This window comes from Calonectris borealis, chromosome 1 (assembly GCF_964195595.1).
Source record: "Calonectris borealis chromosome 1, bCalBor7.hap1.2, whole genome shotgun sequence".
Taxonomy (NCBI): Eukaryota; Metazoa; Chordata; class Aves; order Procellariiformes; family Procellariidae; genus Calonectris; species Calonectris borealis.
The window spans coordinates 58,552,446-58,571,513 of NC_134312.1; the positions used below are offsets into that span (position 1 = coordinate 58,552,446).

A 19,068-nucleotide genomic window follows, 5' to 3' on the forward strand; every position below is an offset into this window, starting at 1 on the left:
ACAGACTAGTTCAGCATGGATCTCAATTAGAACTATTGAGGTCACAATATACTTACTACCCTAATCTCATGCAAATTCAGGTAATATATTTCTGGTTGAGGAAGATTATGATAAGGGAATAATAAACTGATTACTTCAGAGCAACGAAGAGAAAATTGCCTGCTGTTAAAACACACGCAGAATCTTTGATATTTGAGCATATGGTAAGGAAAGGGTTGCAATGATTTCATAACTGTATATTTAATGTAAATAGAGAGTTGTAAAATGTGATTTAGAGTATTAATTGAGATGCCTACCTCTCCTTTTTTGACTATATAGGAAGCATTGGTGTATCATCACTCACATACACAAGCTGAGGGGCTGGAACTACTTAGTGGAAAGCCCTACAGAGAGGAGCATGTCATAATTGGCTCCTGAATCATCAGAATGATGATTTCTCACCTGTATATCAGTACCTAAGCACTGGGGAAGGTAGCAGCAACCTCCTTTTGCACAGTAACTTTGTGACTCAAGCTAATGATCAGGAAGTTGAAGACCTGCGACTCACAACAGCTCCTAAGTCTTGAATGACCAGGCTACAGGACTGTAAAATGCTTTTTATCACCCCCACTGCAGCTGGACCTCATGCAGAAGAGAATGGAAGATTCGTAGGATCAGCAACAGATGAAGTTTAGGGAAGCTTTGATTCTGTAACCCAGTAAGAAGTGGATTTCTCTGGCACAGCAGAGCCGTATGTTGTGACCCCTGCTTCCAATGTTCATTACATATTTAATGAGGCTTAAACTCATTCTGCCCTAAAACAATCGTTATAGTTGCAAAAGAAAACCACTGTTCAGCTCCCCTAGCCTGACAATGGCATGTTACTCTGCAAGTTCCAGGCTCCTGAAGTGATCTTCAGATCATAATATCTGCTCTGTGGGGTCATATCAAATGTTTGTGTATCTATAAATCTTGTCTCCAAAAGCAGCCTCTACAAACGCCCAGTGAAGTGCAGGACAGGAGGAACAGCTCTTAGAGTACTCATCACAATGCAAATGGGCTTCATCCAAAAGCCACTGAGCTGAATAAAAGTTCTCCCACTCACTATTCTTCTTGGTTATTAAAAACACAGCAATTCAAGGCCCAGCAAGGTGATGCATATCTAAGATGTGAACCCAGATACCAAACTTGCATATGAATTTGAACATCTTCTAGTACATGCCTAGATAGTGCACAATCATACAGTGGAAGAAATTGTTTGTGCTACTCATAAAACGCCAAAGAAGAGACTAACAAAAAAATCCATTGATTAGGAAAGGACTAAATTGAAAATCTCTTGAAGTGTTCATCAATATTCTCTATCAGAGGCTGCAACTGCCTGCCTTTTGCTGTCAAGAACACCAAACTAAGTTTGCACACCTTTCAGATTTAAAATGGTATTTATAAGGATTTAAATTCTGAAAAAACCAATGCATTTCACTGCAATTTCTGAATCAGCGCTGTCCCATTAACCCAGCAGGAGGAATCAGCTGGCACAAACACAAAACTCCTTCTCATTATCTCTGTCAACTAAAATAGTAAAGTCAGGAGAAAACATCCTACCTCACAGGTGACAGAGCTGAACCTACAGAATTTTTTGAGGCCTGATCAGATGAGCTAATAGTAATGTGATTGTAACCACAATGCTTTTAACATATGAAAGGAAAGATTTATAGGAAGAGATAATATTTTTATTAGTACAAATTTTATATTTGAAAAAAGAAACATGTTTTTTTGGAATGCAAGCCCACCTTCAGGTCTGAAACCAAAGCCTTTTACTGATCACAGAATGGCAGCTCTGAAAAAATGCTCTTACCTTGCACCTTTTTCTTTACAGCAGAATTGGGAAAAAAATGGCTGCTCTTTCTCAATACAGCTTATTACTCAGAAAAAAAAACCACTGAGAATAAATTACATAGTTAAGATTAATTATATCATGCATAAACAGCCAATGAATTTAAAAGAAAATCATATAGTAGTTTAATACTTAGAAATAGAAAAACCCCAGCGGATATAGGCTTGTGCACCTTCACAACATTTCTCGCCTGTAATTTTCTGTTACCTGCCCCACTCCCTTCCTCTCACTGCACCTTACGAATCCTTGGGTTTTCTTTCAGTAATGTATCTTCTTCCCATGATTCTCTACAGCCTACTTTATGTATCCCAGTAATGTTTCCTTCTTACCCTTACGCTGTCATACACTGCACCTTAACATTAAGAAAGGTTTCCTGGACTTCAACAATTTTTTCTCATTTTTTATTTACCCTTCTATTACCGTCTGGGGTTTTTTTCACCTTAGACAATACCTATTTCATGCCAGTAGTGGAAAGGTAGAGATATGAAAGCTCCTTGGTGACTCTTAGATCTATTTTACACACACACAAAAGTTCAACAAAATTGCTCATAAGAATATAAGTTTTCTTTCCAAGGTTTCCGAGCCTGCCTTCTTAGGATAGCATTTCATGCTGTTAAATCTGCATTTCCTGCCACGAGTTTTGCCTCAGGCAATCTGGTATTATTGCAAGATGACTGTGATCTGTCACAGGATCATAAGGAGGCTAAACTGTTCATTGTGGATAAGCCCAAAAGTTTGAAAAACACCAAAGGGCAATATTCGGATTGTCTTTCATGCCAAATCTGTGAAGGCCATTGAGAAGGATATTGAGCTACTTCAAGTCTTTCAAGATGTTGGACTGGAAGCTGGAAAAGGGAACTGGCGTTTATTTGTTCCTAGGTTTGAGGGTTCATTTTCATCAGATAGTTGCAACCTCTTTCAGATAGCTGTAGCTTTGGTATTCATTAATATTTGCCCATTTAACAGATTTCTGTGATCCTCAAAGATTGCTGCCAAGAGAAGTAATCATCTGATTTCAGGTTTTTGAAAAGCTGAATAGCCTGCATTTTTGATTCATCCTTTTCCTTGCCAGTCATGGATTCATCATCAGATATAGGCTTCCCAGGTGTTGTCTTGCCTTCAGAAGGTTTCTTTACTTGATGGTCTTCCTGGCTAATATCCATCTTCACACTGGATTTTAGGCTGTGGAAGCAATAGTCACCAACCTGGCAAAGGAAGAGTGGCTCAGTGCTGTCAGGGTTTAACACCACCAAGTTACCTTCTGACAAAGGCTGCTTTCTAGGAAGATCGTTTCCCTTCTGTAAGACAGGCAAAGAAATCTTTGAGGGTTCTGAATGTCCATGGGGACCTAAAGGGACAGTAAGATAGTCTCCAAATGTATCCAGGTGCAATTCAGGAGAAGAGGTTGGTGCTTGACCTGAAACTGGGACCATGACACCAGTTTTCCCAGGAGAAAACTCATGGCAAGAGTGGTCACTGGGGGCCTGGGGCTCCTGTGAGTCACAAGGTAACTCCCCAGCAGTGACAAGTGGCAGATGGGTGGAGTCACTGGCTGATGGCAATGACAGGCTCTCTGTGGTGATGTACTCCAAGGGGCACCGCTGAGGAGAGGTGATACAGCTAAGAGCCTGTGGAGATTTCTGCTCTTCTGTTGTCACGTTCGTGCCTTTCCCACAAGCTGGTGGGGCCGGTGAGACTTCTTTCTCATTGTCGAGGTGCTGCATCATTTCCTTCTGATCTGGGAGCAGGAAGGGCTGAGGAGGAGCTGCTGCTGGCTGTTCTTGCCCCTGTGGAGCCTGGGGACAGACTTCCTTTGGGAGGGTCACATACTGGAGGGAAACTGATTTCTCACGGACTCCCACTGGGTCCAGTGCCAGGGTCTGATGCATATCAGGCTGGGAGGACATCACTGGGCTGTACAAGTATGGACCATTGAAAGCAAAGCAAGGGATTGCTGTCTGGGAAGTAATACTTGCATCAGCACTGTTTCTCCTTGAAACAGGAAAGGAATGACCAGCAATCTGACTTGAGCAGACAGCTGGGTTATGCTCTGGCTCATTTAAAGCATGGTATGAGTTCTGTAAGTCCAGTGCAACAGGAGAATCATCTGTCTTTTTAGCCTGCCCTTCAGAGGACTCTGCCAAAATCTTCGTCTGCCTGAATGTGGGAAAGTTAAAAGTTGCTCATGAGAGATATTATTGTGGTAAACATCAAACATAAAACAAGCTTAGTTGAAAACACACATAGCTACACATAGGGTTAGAAAAAAATCTTTCTTGGAGAAGCAGGCTAGCCCAGATAGCAAAAAATTGTATCCCTTTCTCAAAAGCAACTTGTATAGGCTTTTTAGTAACAGAAGATTTGATTATATCCTTCCATGACTTGGGAGCTCTTTGAGACTATCCTCCACAATGTCACTATAATGTGCTGTTCACTCACCTGTCCACAATTTGAAGGAGGCTAGCCTGCTCCATCTTCTCTGAAAAGTTGTATTTGTCGAAGTCCAGCTGGCTGCTTGTTGGCCAGTTTCCTAAATGTACTTTCTGAAAACAAAAAAGCAGACATGACAAAAAAGCAACGTGTCACTGGCAGTAGAATCAAGAACCATAGATGCCTCATAGACAAAGAAAACAAATAGGAGAGCCTACAGCATCTGGCAATAGGGATACAACTTCACTCATATGACTAGAAGGTGTGTTCTGTTCTCCAGAAGATGGTTACTTCAAACCCGTATTGCCTTACCGCTGATCTAACTACAAGTACTCAGTGAGCCAACTAGGAAAGATGCCCTCCTAGACTTGTTATTTGTGGACAGAGAAGGACCTGTGGGAGATGTGATGGTAGGTGGCTGTCTTGGCCACAGTAATCACAAAATGGTGGAGTTTAAAATTTTCAGAGTAATGAGAAAAAAGGACAGCAGGGTTGCTACCTTGGATTTCAAGAGAGCAAACTTTGAGCTATTCAGGGAGCTACTTAGCAGTGTCCACTGGGAATCTGCTTTTGAGGGCTTGGGAGTCCCAATTGTAAGGGACCAGCTATATCAGCTGAATGTTCATAAGTCCATGGGGCCTGATGGGATTCATCCCAGGGTACTGAAGGAGCTAGTGGATGTTACAGCAGGACCCATCTTGATCATCTACCAAAGATCTTGGGAGCCTGGGGAGGTCCCTGCTGCCTGGAAGCGAGCCGATGTTATTCCAATTTACAAGAAGGGCATGAGGGAGGACCCAGAAAACTACAGACCTGTTAGTCTAACCTCAGTTCCCGGAAAAATTATGGAGAGGATCATACTGGGTGCTATTGAAAGGCATTTAAAGAACAATGCAATCATCAGGCACAGTCAGCATGGGTTCACAAAAGGAAAGCCCTGTTTAACTAATTCGATAACCTTCTATGATAAGGTCACCCGCCTAGTGGATGAAGAGAAGGCAGTGGATGTAGGTTTTTTTTATTTTAGTAAGGCTTTTGATACTGTCCCTCACAGCATCCTTCTGGACAAGTTATCCAACTGTGAGATAAGCAGGTACACAGTGTGCTGTGTGAAGAACTGGCTGAAGGGCAGAGCTCAAAGTGTTGTAGTGAATGGGGCTACATCTGGCTGGTGATCAGTCACCAGTGGTGTACCTCAGGGCTCAATTCTAGGGCCAGTTCAGTATTTTTATCAATGATCTGGATGCAGGAGTTGAAGGCACCGTTAGCAAGTTTGCAGACAATACCAAACTTGGAGGTGCTGTTGACTCTCTTGAGGGATAAAAGGCCTTGCAGAGGGATGTAGATAGATTGGAGCATTGGGCAATCATCAATGGAATTAAATTTAAGAAGTCCAAATGCCGGATTCTGCACCTGGGACAGAGTGACGCTGGGCACAAGTATAATTGTGCACACAGTGTACCCTGGCACCCAAGAGGGCAAACAGCATCCTGGGGTGCATCAAACACAGCATAACCAGCTGGTCAAAAGAGGTTATTATCCTGCTGTATTTAGCAATGGTGTGGTCTCACCTTGAATACTGTATGCAGTTCTGGGCCCCACAACTTAAGAAGGATGTTAAGGTACTCGAATGCGTCCAGAAGAGGGCAACAAAGCTGGTGAAAAGGCTGGAAGGAAAGTCCTCTAAGGAGCAGCTAAGGACTTTGGGTTTATCTAGTTTGGAGAAAAAGATGCTGAGGGACTACCTCATTGCTCTCTACAGCTTCCTCAGGAGGGGAAGTGGAGAGGGAGTTGCTGATCTCTTCTCCTCGGTATCCAGTGATAGAACGCGTGGGAATGGTTCAAAGCTGAGCCAGGGGAGGTTTAGACTGGACATTAGGAAGCATTTTTTTACTAAGAGGGTGGCAAAGACTGGAACAGGCTTCCTAGAGAGGTGGTCAATGCCCCAAGCCTGTCAGTGTTTAAGAGGCATTTGGATAATGCCCTTAATAATATGCTTTAACTTTTGGTCAGCCCTGAAGTGGTCAGGCAGTTGGACTAGATGATCATTTTAGGTCCCCTCCAACTGAACTATTCTATTCTATTCTATTCTATTCTATTCTATTCTATCCTATCCTATCCTATCCTATTCTATTCTACTCTATTCTATCCTATCCTATTCTATTCTAACTTTACATAGCATAGGGGACAGGAGCTGCCTCCTTAAAGAGCTCATAGAGATGCTGCAGGTTCCTACCACAATAAACATCAAAGCTACTGCTTTGTGCAGTGTCTACTCTTTTCCAGCACCATATGGGGACACTCTGGGCAATATTTCACCTATAGAGGTATAATGACTGTCCTTCTGTACCAGCTGACCAGAGAAATAGAATTACTGGGATGTTTACAAAACTTAGGATAAGGTAATTCAGTGCAGGGAAGGAATCTTTCAAAACCATGAAACTAAGGCAGTGAGCACTTGTGGATGGAGAAACAGGTAGGGGATAGGAAACAAAGCTCTTAAGGTGCTTCTTAGAGTGGGAAAAAGTTTCCAGTTTTTACTGTAGAGATCAGGCAAAAGAAACTAACTTGAGACTTTAGCATTAGCATAACCAGTTTGTCTTCTGGCACAAGAGAATCCATGCCTAGTCTTTGCCATCTATTCAAAAATTATGTATTAAATCAGGTCATTACAAAGAAAGTCCATTTTACAGCAACATAACAAATGTGCGATGGTTAACAAACATGTTAACTCATTTACTCACAAATGTAGATACTGTAAGTGCTCATTCGCCTCACACAAAGGCCATGTTGTAAATTATACTCATTGGATTGCCATGTATATATATATACTTACTGTAACCCATTCCTTATGAACATAGAATAGAATCAACTGTTATAGAAAAATATGTCTCTGTCTCTGTGTGTGTGTGTGTCTGTATGTGTGTGTTGGGGTGGGCACATTACTGAATTAGCTACTCTTGCAAGACTGGAAGACTTTTAGCACCAAAATCTAGAGATGCCTATACCACCCATTCCAGATGTTGTTTTTTTTTGGAAGGGAGGAAGAGGGAGGGAGGTTCTACTTACACAGCTTTGACCAAATGCTGTCTAAGTGTGTTCCTTGATTTCCAATAAAGCATGCTTGTCCTGGTAACAGACAGGCATATGGTAATGTTTATTACAGAAAATCCAGCATGTTAAAATAAAAGTTTGTTTAACAGGGCTACTACCCCATTCTAAAAAGCTCTGAATTAGTAGTGTTGATTACTATTTGGATATGAATGAAAGCACCAGCTGATGAAGTTTGCTAATGACACTAGATTATTTCAGTCAGTTAAAATTTTAAAGTACTGAAAATTTTCTAGCTTGATTTTAAATCACAGTGATGCTGACAAGCACAACACAAAGAATAGTGTAAATATAAGATCACAGAATATAACCAGAACTTCACCTAAAAATAAGGCATAGACTAATGAAGATATCTGTTCATTGTGGACTAGGAGACAAGAAGAGCTCTTAAGATTATTGAAAGTCCTGAAAAAGAGAGAGAAATAATGAACCCTTGAAGGTACAGTTCCCTCTTACCTCCCAGTAGCTCTGGATTAGGCGACTCTTGCTGGGGTTCGGAATCTTTTCCTCCCACATTTTCTTCTTCCTGCAACAACACCACAGAGTTTTCAAGATTTGCTTCTCAACGTGGCTGCAGCCAGAAAAGACTGCACCCCGTACACCGTGCTGCTCTGCACCACCAAGGCCCTGGCACACCACCAACCAACTCTCACCCTTGCACAGACATGCACAAGGCTGCCCATTGCACACCAAGCCTCATCTCCACATAGACCTCTCTCTCACGGGGGACAAGCAGTGCCTCAGCCTTTAGGCCACCCACATGGCCAACATGCTGCTAAATCTCCTAGTCACAACGCAAGCCTACCTGAGGAAATACTTATAGCTGCAATAAGCAACCATTAGCAAAGTGATGATGAGAGCTGGGAGCATCACTGGGAGAACCACTGGCGGCAGAGCTGAAACAGAGAAAAGAGAAATAGGTATCCACCCGCAGAGTGGCTGCTCCCGTAACAGGTTTTTCACTCTGCTCACTCTTCAGGAAAGCAGATCAGGGAAATGTAGGTGGCGTGTCAAGGGCTAGGATCAAGAGGCCTTCAAACTGTTGGGATATCCTCCAAAGTGGGACAGACCAAACGGGGCCGGCACAGCTTACTGACCAAAGGAGTTCATTGTTGCCTTCACTGATTCTTTTTCACTTTTTACTGACATCAGAGTAAACAATTTATGCTAATAAAAAGATGGTGAGGTGCCTTACTCCACCATGAACAATAGGCATGTCTTCAGGCATCTTAGGTCTGCCTTACTCTGTACAGTCCTGGAGCGGTGGGGTCTCAGAGATTTTCCAAGGAAGAGCTTCCTCTGCTCATGGCCATAACTGATCATCAACAACATACCAATTTCTTCCTGAGTACACTCATCAAAATTTGCCTACTGTCTTACCACTGCAAGCTTCCTCAGGACAGATCATATAAGACCTTGGGCACAAGACCATATGATAGCAGACATTCTGCCTCCAAGTCCAGAAACAGCAAAAACATTTGAAGGTTCCTGTCTCCACTAGACTCTACTGTGTGTTTTACACAACTCTATAGTCACTCGGCAAATATAAAAGACCGATGGCTTATATTCTGTCGCTTTGCAGTCTCGGGCTCTTCAGTCACTGACAGCAGAATGGACTTCTGGAATCAGGAAACAAGGATGATCTTTTGGGCAGGATCTTTGCTTGATTCTCCGTGTGGAAACCTTTACGGTTGGTTGTACTCACCTTGTGAAGGGAAGTAGGAAAGAAGCTTAACAGGTCATTCCTGCTCACCTCCTTCGTTAGCATTGCTGCTGTACTGCAAGGATGCAGACAGGACAGCTACCTTGTTAAGCGACCCCAGCTAGCTCGCGGCTGGACCGAACTTCAACCCCAGCTGAGAGAATGTGTTCTTCTACAGAGGCAATTCAGCCATTAACAGTCCACAAAATCTTACAGAAGTAGCCTACACGAAAAGTACCATTCTCAGTCTTCCAGGTGAACTCCTCACTCCATTCACTCCAAGGCCCCTCATAATCTGCAGGAGTATTCACCCTTGCACGCATTTTCCCCCTATATTCTGTAGATGATGCCAGCATCTGCAGGGTGAAGATGAAGGGAGGTTCATCATTGCTGATATTTAACTTCTGAAGAGTCTGGGGAGAAGAAAGAAGCACAAATGACAGAGGTGAGAGGAACTGCCTTTCCCATTTGCCCAGCAAAGAGGAATCCAGGACTCCTGCACTTTCTAAGACTTACCTTTTCGTATTGGTTGTTTTTCCAGTACTCGACTTGGTATCTCTGTGTTATGAAGTTATATTGCAAAGTGTGTTTTATCCACCTTAGTTCATACTCCTGGTTCTCCGTCACTGTTACTGACACGTTTGCAGGCGGCAGCACCTTAACTGGAACACACGGAAAATCTCAGACTACTTATCAACATACTGGTCCAGCGCTCCCTTTCACTATGGTGATTAGTTTCCAGAGACTGAAAACGATGTTGGTTTGTGCAGTGTAAGAAGTCTCAGCTTTTTAACACTTCTGAATTCTCCGCATCTTCATTTTCTAGTCAAATACAATAAACCAGTAGACACATTAAATAACAGAAAATCCATATCCATTAAGATTGACCACACTCCCTCTGTACAGAAAAGCAGCAAAGCAATATTTGAAGCATCTGTACTGGTCCACCTCATCTCCAGAGATTTTCAACTCTCTTGGATCTGAATTTCTGCCCAGCAGTTTCCACTGCTGCCACCTTCCTCAAGCAACAAGTGCCACTGAGGAATCCACACCTGCAAGCCACCTCTCCCGGACCTCTGACCTGACACAGCGTCCAGTTCCTTTCTTCATCTGTCCCGGTCTCTTCCTCTTCCCACACACTTTTCCTCACCACCGCTGTCCTGAGCCCCACTTGCCCAGACAGGCATCTCTCCAAGAAACAACCAGGAGAAGCAAGAAACAACACAGCAACTCACTGTTCTTGTAGGCTTCGATCAGTTTCTCCTCCGTCTTGGCCCGGACAGACACATGGTACTGGCTCTGACTGCTGGAGTTGCTAACAGGGATCTCACAGCTTTGGACCACATACGGGATGTGGGGCAAAGTCTTCTCGTGCACAGGAGAGCACTCCTCTTCTCTGAGAGGAGAAAAAGAGGTTGAGCTGAGATCAGGGGGAATGGGACAGAGCACAAACTCCATGGGAGAGGCACAGGCACACTGCCATGGACAGAGCACGTACGCTGATGCTGGAGTGGCTCTGAAGAACAAGCCAAAGAGGACAGAGGTGACGATCGCTTTCTTCACTTCCCAGCTGCATGTCAGTCGATCTGCACCATTGAAGAGGCAGCGAAGGTTCCTGGGCTGAAGGCCACCTTCAGAGAAGATGAGCGCAAGCTAAGTGACAGGAAAGCTCTGGCTTCTCAGCCAGCGCTTCCACCCCTGCACGGCCCCGCTCCATCCCAGCTACCTTCAGGGATCTCCCACGACACCTCCGTGCTCCACTCACTGTACTGCCCAGAGAAGCCACTGGCCCGCACCGGTCTGGCTCGCACACGGGCGACATAGCTGCTCCCCGGGACAAGGTCCTCGCGGCTGAGACGGCAACATGTGGTGTTGGAGAGCAAGAGCGAGGCAGCTTTCTGTTGTTGGGGGAAAGGAGGGAGAGCGGCACGGGAGGAAATTGGAGAACTGGGGATATGCACACTTAAAAATTAAAAAAAAAAAAAAAAAGCATCCTCCTGGAAGGGGAAGAAGCTTCAAATGTATTTTGCCATTTTCCCACATGAACCCATAGGTTCCTGTTGGAATGTGCTTTAATTCCGCTTGGGAGGGATTCGGGGCAAAATCAATTCCAACTCAAAACCCAAGCGCAGTGCTTTTTTCAGTCAAGAACGGATTTTTGCATTCTATTTAGGACAAATGGTATTTCATTGGGCAAGTCACTTGCAAACAGAAAGAGAGCCCCTTCCACCTGACCTGAAACAACATTTGTTGCATCTCCTCATAGTGCCTGAGAACGGAAAGGCCATTCATTTGCACAACATTTACCACAAGCTGTCAACTGCCCAAAAGGGTGCAGCCAAACCAGGGCAGCCCGGCTCCCCGGCTCTTACCTCCCAGGCCTCCCACTCCCGCTTGTAAGTGACTTCATACTCCAGTGCATTGCCCAGCCCTTGGCTTCCATCAGCTGCTTTCCAGGTCAGCAAGAAGTCTCCTGATCTCATCAAGCTGACTGAGAGGTTTTGAGGTGGGAGGGTCTGAACTGGAAGGTGAAGGTACAACCCATGAGAGGAGATAGTGCGGACAGGGACATGAAGAGGGGAAGAAAATGCCTAGGTAAGCTTCCCCATTTCCAGAGTATCTTATCCCTGGCACACCAAGTAGCTCCTGCTTGAGTCCACCTTCCAGGTCCAGCTGCTCCCAGAAACTTGCCCTCTCCCCTCCCTGCCCCATCCTCTCAATGTGGAGCTCTTTGGCAGTTTTCACAGTGGAAGTGGAATTCACTTCCTGACTGAACGGCAAATCCATTCTCAAAGATCCCTAATATTAATTGGAAAATGAGAATTTTGTATTTAATCCTTACCATTTTGGAAAAGATCAACATTTAGTTCTGCTTGAAGCATCTTGTTAGGTTTGAAGCTGTAAATATCATCTACCCCTATTCCAAAATTGTTTGTAGTGCTGCGACAAACCCAGTGCACATAGGAGTCTGGAGCCTCATGTAAGTCATTTTCTACCTGGTGTTTGCAAAGCATCTCCTTGTTCTCCCTGTGTGTAGAGAAAGTGATCTATAAAGATCTGATTTGTAGACCTATAGTTAATGCAAAATTAAATGCCTGAAACCAATTCCATCCCATTCTCTTGTTATAATTTACTCAGGTACTTATATCCTCTTCTCACTGTACCTATTAGTCCTGTTTTGCATAAGTTAATATGATAAACATTTTTAACACCAGGATTTTTGTCAAGTGCCTTCCCATTTCAAAGTTGTGCAGCAGAATGTTATATTTTGGTACCAGTCTATTTTTGTTAGTTTTTAGCCTAACTCAATGTAATCTCGTATTTTTTATGTGAGAATAGTATGATTAAAAATACCATCATGGAAATGCACCTTTTACTCAGAGTGAAAGGCAGTAAAGTTTCTGATGATCCTTAGCTTCTTGAAGACATTCATTTTGCAGTCCCAGAAAGTCACTTAAAAAAAAATTCCTCAACCAAAATGTACCTTAAGTAGTTCTATTCTGTCAAGGGACTTTACGTATTCATTAAAGATTTCATCCAGAATGTTAATCATCCTTTTAGATAGCCTTTCACCAGGCCAAGGAGCATCACAAAAATTAGAAACAATATTTTAAACTAGACAGGAGAGGATAAGCTTTGTGTGCTTGCAGTAGCCAGAGCTGCTGGAGAGATGTGTTGCTTCTTTTCGTACCCTCTGGAATTTTGTTTGTGCTTGTGGCTTCATGCCCAGTATATTACATTGTTCCAGTTCAGATGAGAAATATTAAGTTGTGAATATCTAAGGCTAAATACTGTCTTGCAGGATAGGATGGAGTCTCCTAGCCAACTACAGGTCAGCAAGCATTATTCAGCACTATTGCTATTTTTAAAGGTTGAGTATTAGCAAGGAGACCAGGGATATTCCTGAAGTATGTGTGGGACTGACCATACATGTGTGTACCCTTAAACAAAAGAGTCAGCCCAAGGGTGGTGAAGTCCTGAAGATATTGCTATCTACTCACCAGCATTACCTTACAGTTTGGGATTTAGTCAACCATTCTTCATCTATGAGCTGACCTTGTTTAATCATTGGCCATTTTTATTTCAGCTGTGTGACTATCCACACTTAATATCTGCTTGTCTGATTAGTTCACTTCAGTCATGTTTCTTGTGCGATTCACACACGCTATCATGTAACAGGGTTCCAGAGAATCCTCCAAAGGTCCAAGTAATTTTATATCATCTTTTTCCAGAAGCATTAGCTTTAAGGTCCTGTTCCAAAGACCTTCTACTGATTTCAGCTGCTCTTAGGTCTATTAATTCTCTCTTCTTTACAATGAAATCAAGAGTTCTTTCTCTTTCCTTCCTGTATCCCCGGACTCTAAGTAATTTTCTTCTCAGGTTTCCATCTTTGTCTTCCTCTCTCCCTTGACTATTCCTCCCTCTCTGTCCTTTCTTATGCTTACAATTGATCCATTCTGGTGATTCAGTTCCCTTTTCATAAGGAAACAGATGTAACACAGAGATACTGTCATAAACAGACCAGTATCGCTGGGAGGAAAAGTGAAAGCATGATGAACTTACCAGTCTTCTCTATCTCACAAACACACAGTCTATACATGTTTCTCAGAAGTGATCAAAACGATACTCTCAGTGATGCTTTTAAATGGGCAAAATAACAGGAGAAATGTCTCCTCCCTTTTAGGTTTATAAACAACACTCAGGCTCACACTTGTTCTGACACCATCTTCTCCACCCCATTAATAGCAACCTACATGCTCCATCTTATTTCATATCTATGATCCCACAATAAAATTATGGGAAAACAATTGTAAAGGTGATAAAAATGACTCCACTAGCATACCCTATTCATTCCTCCCTTCCTAGAAGAGGCCTCAGAAGCAGGCACAATTTTTACATTAACCCCATGACAGAAAGAGGTGGCCATGCTTTCTGAAAATCTGACTGCTGGTCCCTGGGATTCCAAGCTGTGGCCAAGTTCCCTCTGGACTTTTACCCAGCACAGCACATTTCAGATACTTACATTATAATATTATCCCTTTGGTAAAGAATCATACCAACAAGGGCATGAGCCTCTGAATGCTCCATCCACGTGCAGGTCATCTGTGAGTTGTAGTCGTTGTAGCAGCTCAAGCTCTTCATAGGGATACTCTCTGAGAAAGGAATTCAGGCAAAAAAGATGCAGGGATTACAAATGCAAAAAGTGAGAGATAGCAGGAGGTACAGTGATTCTGCCAGCAGAATGGGGAAGGCACTGATAACAGTACTCTCCTCATGACACCAGAAAATGACTCTTGGTGAAAATATGTACAGAGTTGTGGCCATTCTGTGCATCTCCACAACACGCAAGTGTCCAAATCAAGCTACAAGTAACAATAACGAAGTGAGACCTTTGTGCCTGCAAGGCACATAATTCTAGCCAAGGTATCACTTTTCAAACACTGATTGTTTCCAGGGATTAGTAGATACCATGGTCAGCAGACATATGGTGATCATTTCATCTTTGTGTCTTGCTGTATGGGACTTCTTGCCACTAACCTCTTAGTAAAGGTTATGACACTAGAAAGATATATTTAAATGTGAGATACTCTGGGAAGAATCTTGTTATGACTCAGAAGAATGCCCAAACTAATTTGTTGGAACTAAATTTATGACCCAGAAATGGCCAGATATCCCTCCCATCAGGGATAACTTTTTTTTTTTAACCTCACAACTGTGAAGTGCGAAAATACAAGCCGCCCCTGATACATTCACTACGATGCAAGTTGCTTTCTTCTCATTCTTTATTTTCTCTCATCTGTGCTGCACTATTGGGATGTGACCTTCAGATGACAAATATGTCAGCGTGCAAACATGACTGTGCTCTCTCAAATAATTTTTCTTGATGAGAACTACTATCAGCTTGGCTGAGGGGCTTTTTACAGGTAAAAAATATCAGAAAAGTATGATGGTGTCTTAGCTAGCAGGCATAAGAGGGACCTTACTTTGAGCTTTTACTGAAAACCAGTGCAAAATAAGTTCTATGGCATTCCTTGCATAACCAGAAAATGGAGCATCCTACAGAGAAAGGGATGGTCTGAATATAAGGCTAAGGCTCAGAATGCCAAGAGACCAGTCTGACCTACACTGTAATACATTTTCTCTCAGACATCTCAAAGGGAGATGTCCTGCAATTGACACTGGGCCAGGCAGCATAACTTCCCCAGCTACTGCGGACATCAGGTTTTGGCATCTGTCTTGGAAAAGGTAGATGTCCATTAGGCACACCTTCTGACAACACTTTTATTCTGATATGTTTAGGATGGGTACAGGCTTAGTGCTGATGCAGACATGGTGCGCTGGGTGATCCAAGGAGATACTTCCCATTCCCTGCTCTGCTAAATCAAATGAAGGGAAGGGAAGGGAAGGGAAGGGAAAGGGGGAAGGGAAGGGAAGGGAAGGGAAGGGAAGGGAAGGGAAGGGAAGGGAAGGGAAGGCAAGGCAAGGCAAGGCAAGGCAAGGCAAGGCAAGGCAAGGCAAGGCAAGGCAAGGCAGAGGAGAGGAGAGGAGAGGAGAGGAGAGGAGAGGAGAGGAGAGGAGAGGAGAGGAGAGGAGAGGAGAGGAGAGGAGAGGAGAGGAGAGGAGAGGAGAGGAGAAGGAAAGAAAGAAAGAGAGAAAGAAAGAAAGAGTTGTTCTCATTGTATCAGAAGAGGAAAGACATTAAACTCAGAAACACAAGCAATGGATATTGCAGATGGTCTCTTTATCTGTCAGCAATTCCACAAGAAGAAAATGAGGTAATCTGGATGTTGCTGTTGGTAGCCCCCACAAACACCCCCATCTTGTGTCTGTCCACTTGTCTCTACTCCTGTACACTACCATCTGAATCATGCAGCCCTTCGTTTTCCTATGTTTTCACTAACTATCAGGGTCTATTCCTCCCTCCTATTCACTCATTAAGCAGTCAGCTTGTTCATCTCATCCATTTGTCCAGTATTTCACCTGTCCATACCACCAACCTACAACTGATTTGTCTGTACATGCATCTACTACACACTGGTTTTGATCAAGATGTCTGTTCTCCACCAGCATAGAAGATGGTGGCAGAAGGAAGCAAAAAAGCAAGCAGAAAATGAGGAAGAGCATTAGCTGAAAGAAGGAGACAAATACAAAAAGAAAGGCAATAATGGAAGGACAAAAGAGACTACAAATTTAAAACTCACCTCGAATGGCTTGGTCACTGAAGACCAAATACAGATTCAGCAGAAGGATGAAAATCTCTTTCATGATCATACTGTCCTTTGCGCCCAAGTTTGATCCTAATTCAGAAGATAATGTTTTCATTACCCGCTGGCTACTCTCTTGTTCTGCTTATTGTGGAGCTTCTTGTTTTCATTTCACATAAAGAGAAGTAAAACTGAATTAGGGAACTTGTTTAGGCTTTGTGTTGGAGTGAGATTCAGAAAAAAATTCTACCAAGTATTTATTGTAAGACAAAATCCATGTCTTATCGTATGAGCTTGCAATATGAGCAAAGAATGAAGAAGTAAAAGCACATTTCCAAGGAAGTGCAGGGATTCTTTCAGCTGAGTAGCAACAAGAAACAATCCTAATCTGTGAAAAGAACTCAGCCTTCAAATTCACTTGTGCTTTTCATGCTCAAAGCCTTCCTAATGAACCGCAATGGTGTTCTGTTTTTTACCTTTCCTTAAAAATATGATCCCCAACCACATAGCTCCTGGGAGCTATACGGGTTGAATTTCCATATTCATTCACTTTCAGATTTCTCTTCAACATGCTACTTTTCCAGCTGCCCCCCAAACAAGTTGCAAATTGTAGAAATAGTACCAAAGAAACTATTTCTGCTTTTTTTTGATGATTGTTGAGATTGAGAGTAGGTTGAGTGGTTCAACGACCATAGACCACATTGTTCAATAGGGGAATTCAAGTCCTTTTGTCCATCTTTCACTGCTCTCTCAAAAGTATAATAAACTCACCTACTCAAGTATGTTACAGAGCTGAGACTCTTTTCTACTTTAGGGGAGCATGGAAAAAACCTTCTTTTAAATTCCTATTGAGTTTCAGATTCCTGAATGCCACTTCCTGGCACCAGAAACAGCTGGCTGAGCGCTTGAATAATCATCACAGCTAAGGAATCCCTTAATGACTTACAAGCCCTTGTATGAAGGCAGACTCTGCCATTGTGCTTTCCCCAGAGAGGAGGCAGTTCCCTTACCTGGATCCAGAGCTGTCAGGGAGGCAGATGATTCAACCTGATGGGAGACTCTCCCTGTCCAGCCTCCTCCCACAGCATCAGAATCCTCTGATGCAGAAACCAGCAAAACCACACTTCCCTAGAACTGGAGACAGAAGGTATAAAACCAACCACAGGATTTTCTTGGCCAGTCAGTCTTCAAAATAACTGCTATATCTTCTATGCACCTCAAATGCCACTTTCAAAGAAGCAGACCACGCCTTTTCAAGGAAAGTCTGTGTAATTGCCTGTAAAATAGGAAGTCTGCACTTCCTATTTTAGCCCCCAAAGCACTTACTTAGATGGGAGTGTTTAACTGGGAAGGGAGGGGAAGGAAGTTTGTCATTGCCAATCTGCATGTTAACAATTACCAGATCATGGGACTAACGTATTGTTAGAAAAAAGAGGATTGACTGCAGCAGAAGTGAGAAAGACTAAGAAAGAATTCTCTGGTTTTTACTCCAGTGCTGTTTCTTGCTTTACTCTAGGCTAGACAATCTTCAAGGCAGGGATCATTTTGTACTTTATGTTTATTTGTACATATATACTGTGGGGGAGAGAGAGAGAACTACCTTTATCTCTGTAACCCTTTAATTTGAGTAATATTTTTAAAAGTAAGTTTTACAACTTTTCAACAACAATTAATAATAAATTATAAGTATTACAGTACATAGAAGAAACGAACAAAAACTGGTGAGAAGAGTTGATCTGAAGTTATCCTACATCCAAGGCAGCCACACTGTTTTAAATCCAGCTTTAAAACTTAGCCCAGTAGCCTTCAATAATAAGATCTATAGGGAAGTTAGGTAGCCATAAGGGAAAGACACACTCAGGTTTGCGCTCTCAGGGGTAAACTACAGGGGGACTAAGATGAGTCCCCAGATACAGAATATAACTGCCGGAGTCTGTCTGTCCTGCACTGCTACTACACCTTCTCTAAATCCCTGTAGTACTGACCAAAACCATAGTTAGCACAGTTAGGCTCTCACAAAAACTACATCAATATACAAGGAAAAAAATGTATACTATGAATAAGGGAAACATGTGCAGAGCAAGAAGGAGAATATGAGAGTGTCTGAGGAAATTGTGTGTCGTTGGGACTATCAGGAGGTATGCATATAAAACCTGCAGACAAGGGGGGAATACGCGACTTTGCTGGATAGGCAGAATTTACTTTGCATTACAGTATAAAGGCAGAAAGAAATTCTCCTGCTCTGATTTTCAGATGCCAGTAAGTTTATGTATGTTCTTCCCTCACCCTTAGAAAAGAGGTTTCTTGTTTCCCAGCAGACATTCTCCCTCCCTTTCCTTCCTCAGTCAAACAGCTCTTCCATCGTCAAACAGACTTGCTGAGCTGCTGGTTACATCACAGGATCTAGCTGTCAGTGAAAATCTTCAGGAACTGAAGATTCTGTTGAACTCTGTTGAACTCCAGGAACAGGTAACAGGTAATCCTGCACACCAGAAGCTTTGCAGGCCATGCATGCCAATTAGGTTTCAAACTTACAATGCATTCTCTCATGTATCATAAGGTGTAAGATTACTAACATTATCATTGTATATTGCTTCATCTCCTTCCTAAACCGCATTGCTACAATGCCTTTGAAGTGAGAAGTTACATTTTGTAACATTTTAGTAAAATAATGTCAACTAAAACCTTCCATCTTTGAGAAAAAAGAAGGCATAATCTGTGTCTCTTCTGAATATATGTTATCTACC

General features: G+C 42.8%; 1 protein-coding gene across 6 annotated transcripts; it reads right to left on the reverse strand.

Moving 5' to 3' along the window:
• Positions 1-1,687: 1,687 nt before the first annotated feature.
• On the reverse strand, positions 1,688-17,578 carry LOC142084891 (cytokine receptor common subunit beta-like). 6 transcript variants are annotated; one of them, XM_075156113.1, is made up of 14 exons: positions 17,332-17,578; positions 16,319-16,414; positions 14,140-14,269; positions 11,959-12,143; positions 11,489-11,637; positions 10,843-11,014; positions 10,615-10,747; positions 10,352-10,512; positions 9,633-9,778; positions 9,355-9,529; positions 8,220-8,310; positions 7,871-7,940; positions 4,313-4,416; positions 1,688-4,030 (listed from the first exon to the last, which is right to left on the reverse strand). In XM_075156113.1, the coding sequence occupies exons 2-14, from the start codon at positions 16,386-16,388 to the stop codon at positions 2,833-2,835; spliced, it is 2,784 nt and encodes a 927-aa protein (XP_075012214.1). In that variant the 5' UTR covers positions 16,389-16,414; positions 17,332-17,578; the 3' UTR covers positions 1,688-2,832. The 6 variants fall into 6 exon arrangements, with proteins under 6 accessions (XP_075012214.1, XP_075012203.1, XP_075012193.1 ...); XM_075156102.1 differs by having other exon boundaries at positions 10,882-11,014; positions 16,319-16,480; positions 17,332-17,557; XM_075156092.1 differs by having other exon boundaries at positions 16,319-16,480; positions 17,332-17,557.
• Positions 17,579-19,068: the final 1,490 nt, after the last annotated feature.

Bases quoted from the DNA above. Each gene is read 5' to 3' on its own strand.
- LOC142084891 (XM_075156070.1), bottom strand. From the start codon at position 16,439: ATGAAAACATTATCTTCTGAATTAGGATCAAACTTGGGCGCAAAGGAC. The intron at 14,270-16,318 runs GTGAGTTTTAAA...TTCCTTTCTCAG, and splicing joins CAGTGACCAAGCCATTCGAG to AGAGTATCCCTATGAAGAGC. The intron at 9,530-9,632 runs GTAAGTCTTAGA...TCTTCTCCCCAG, and splicing joins AAAACAACCAATACGAAAAG to ACTCTTCAGAAGTTAAATAT.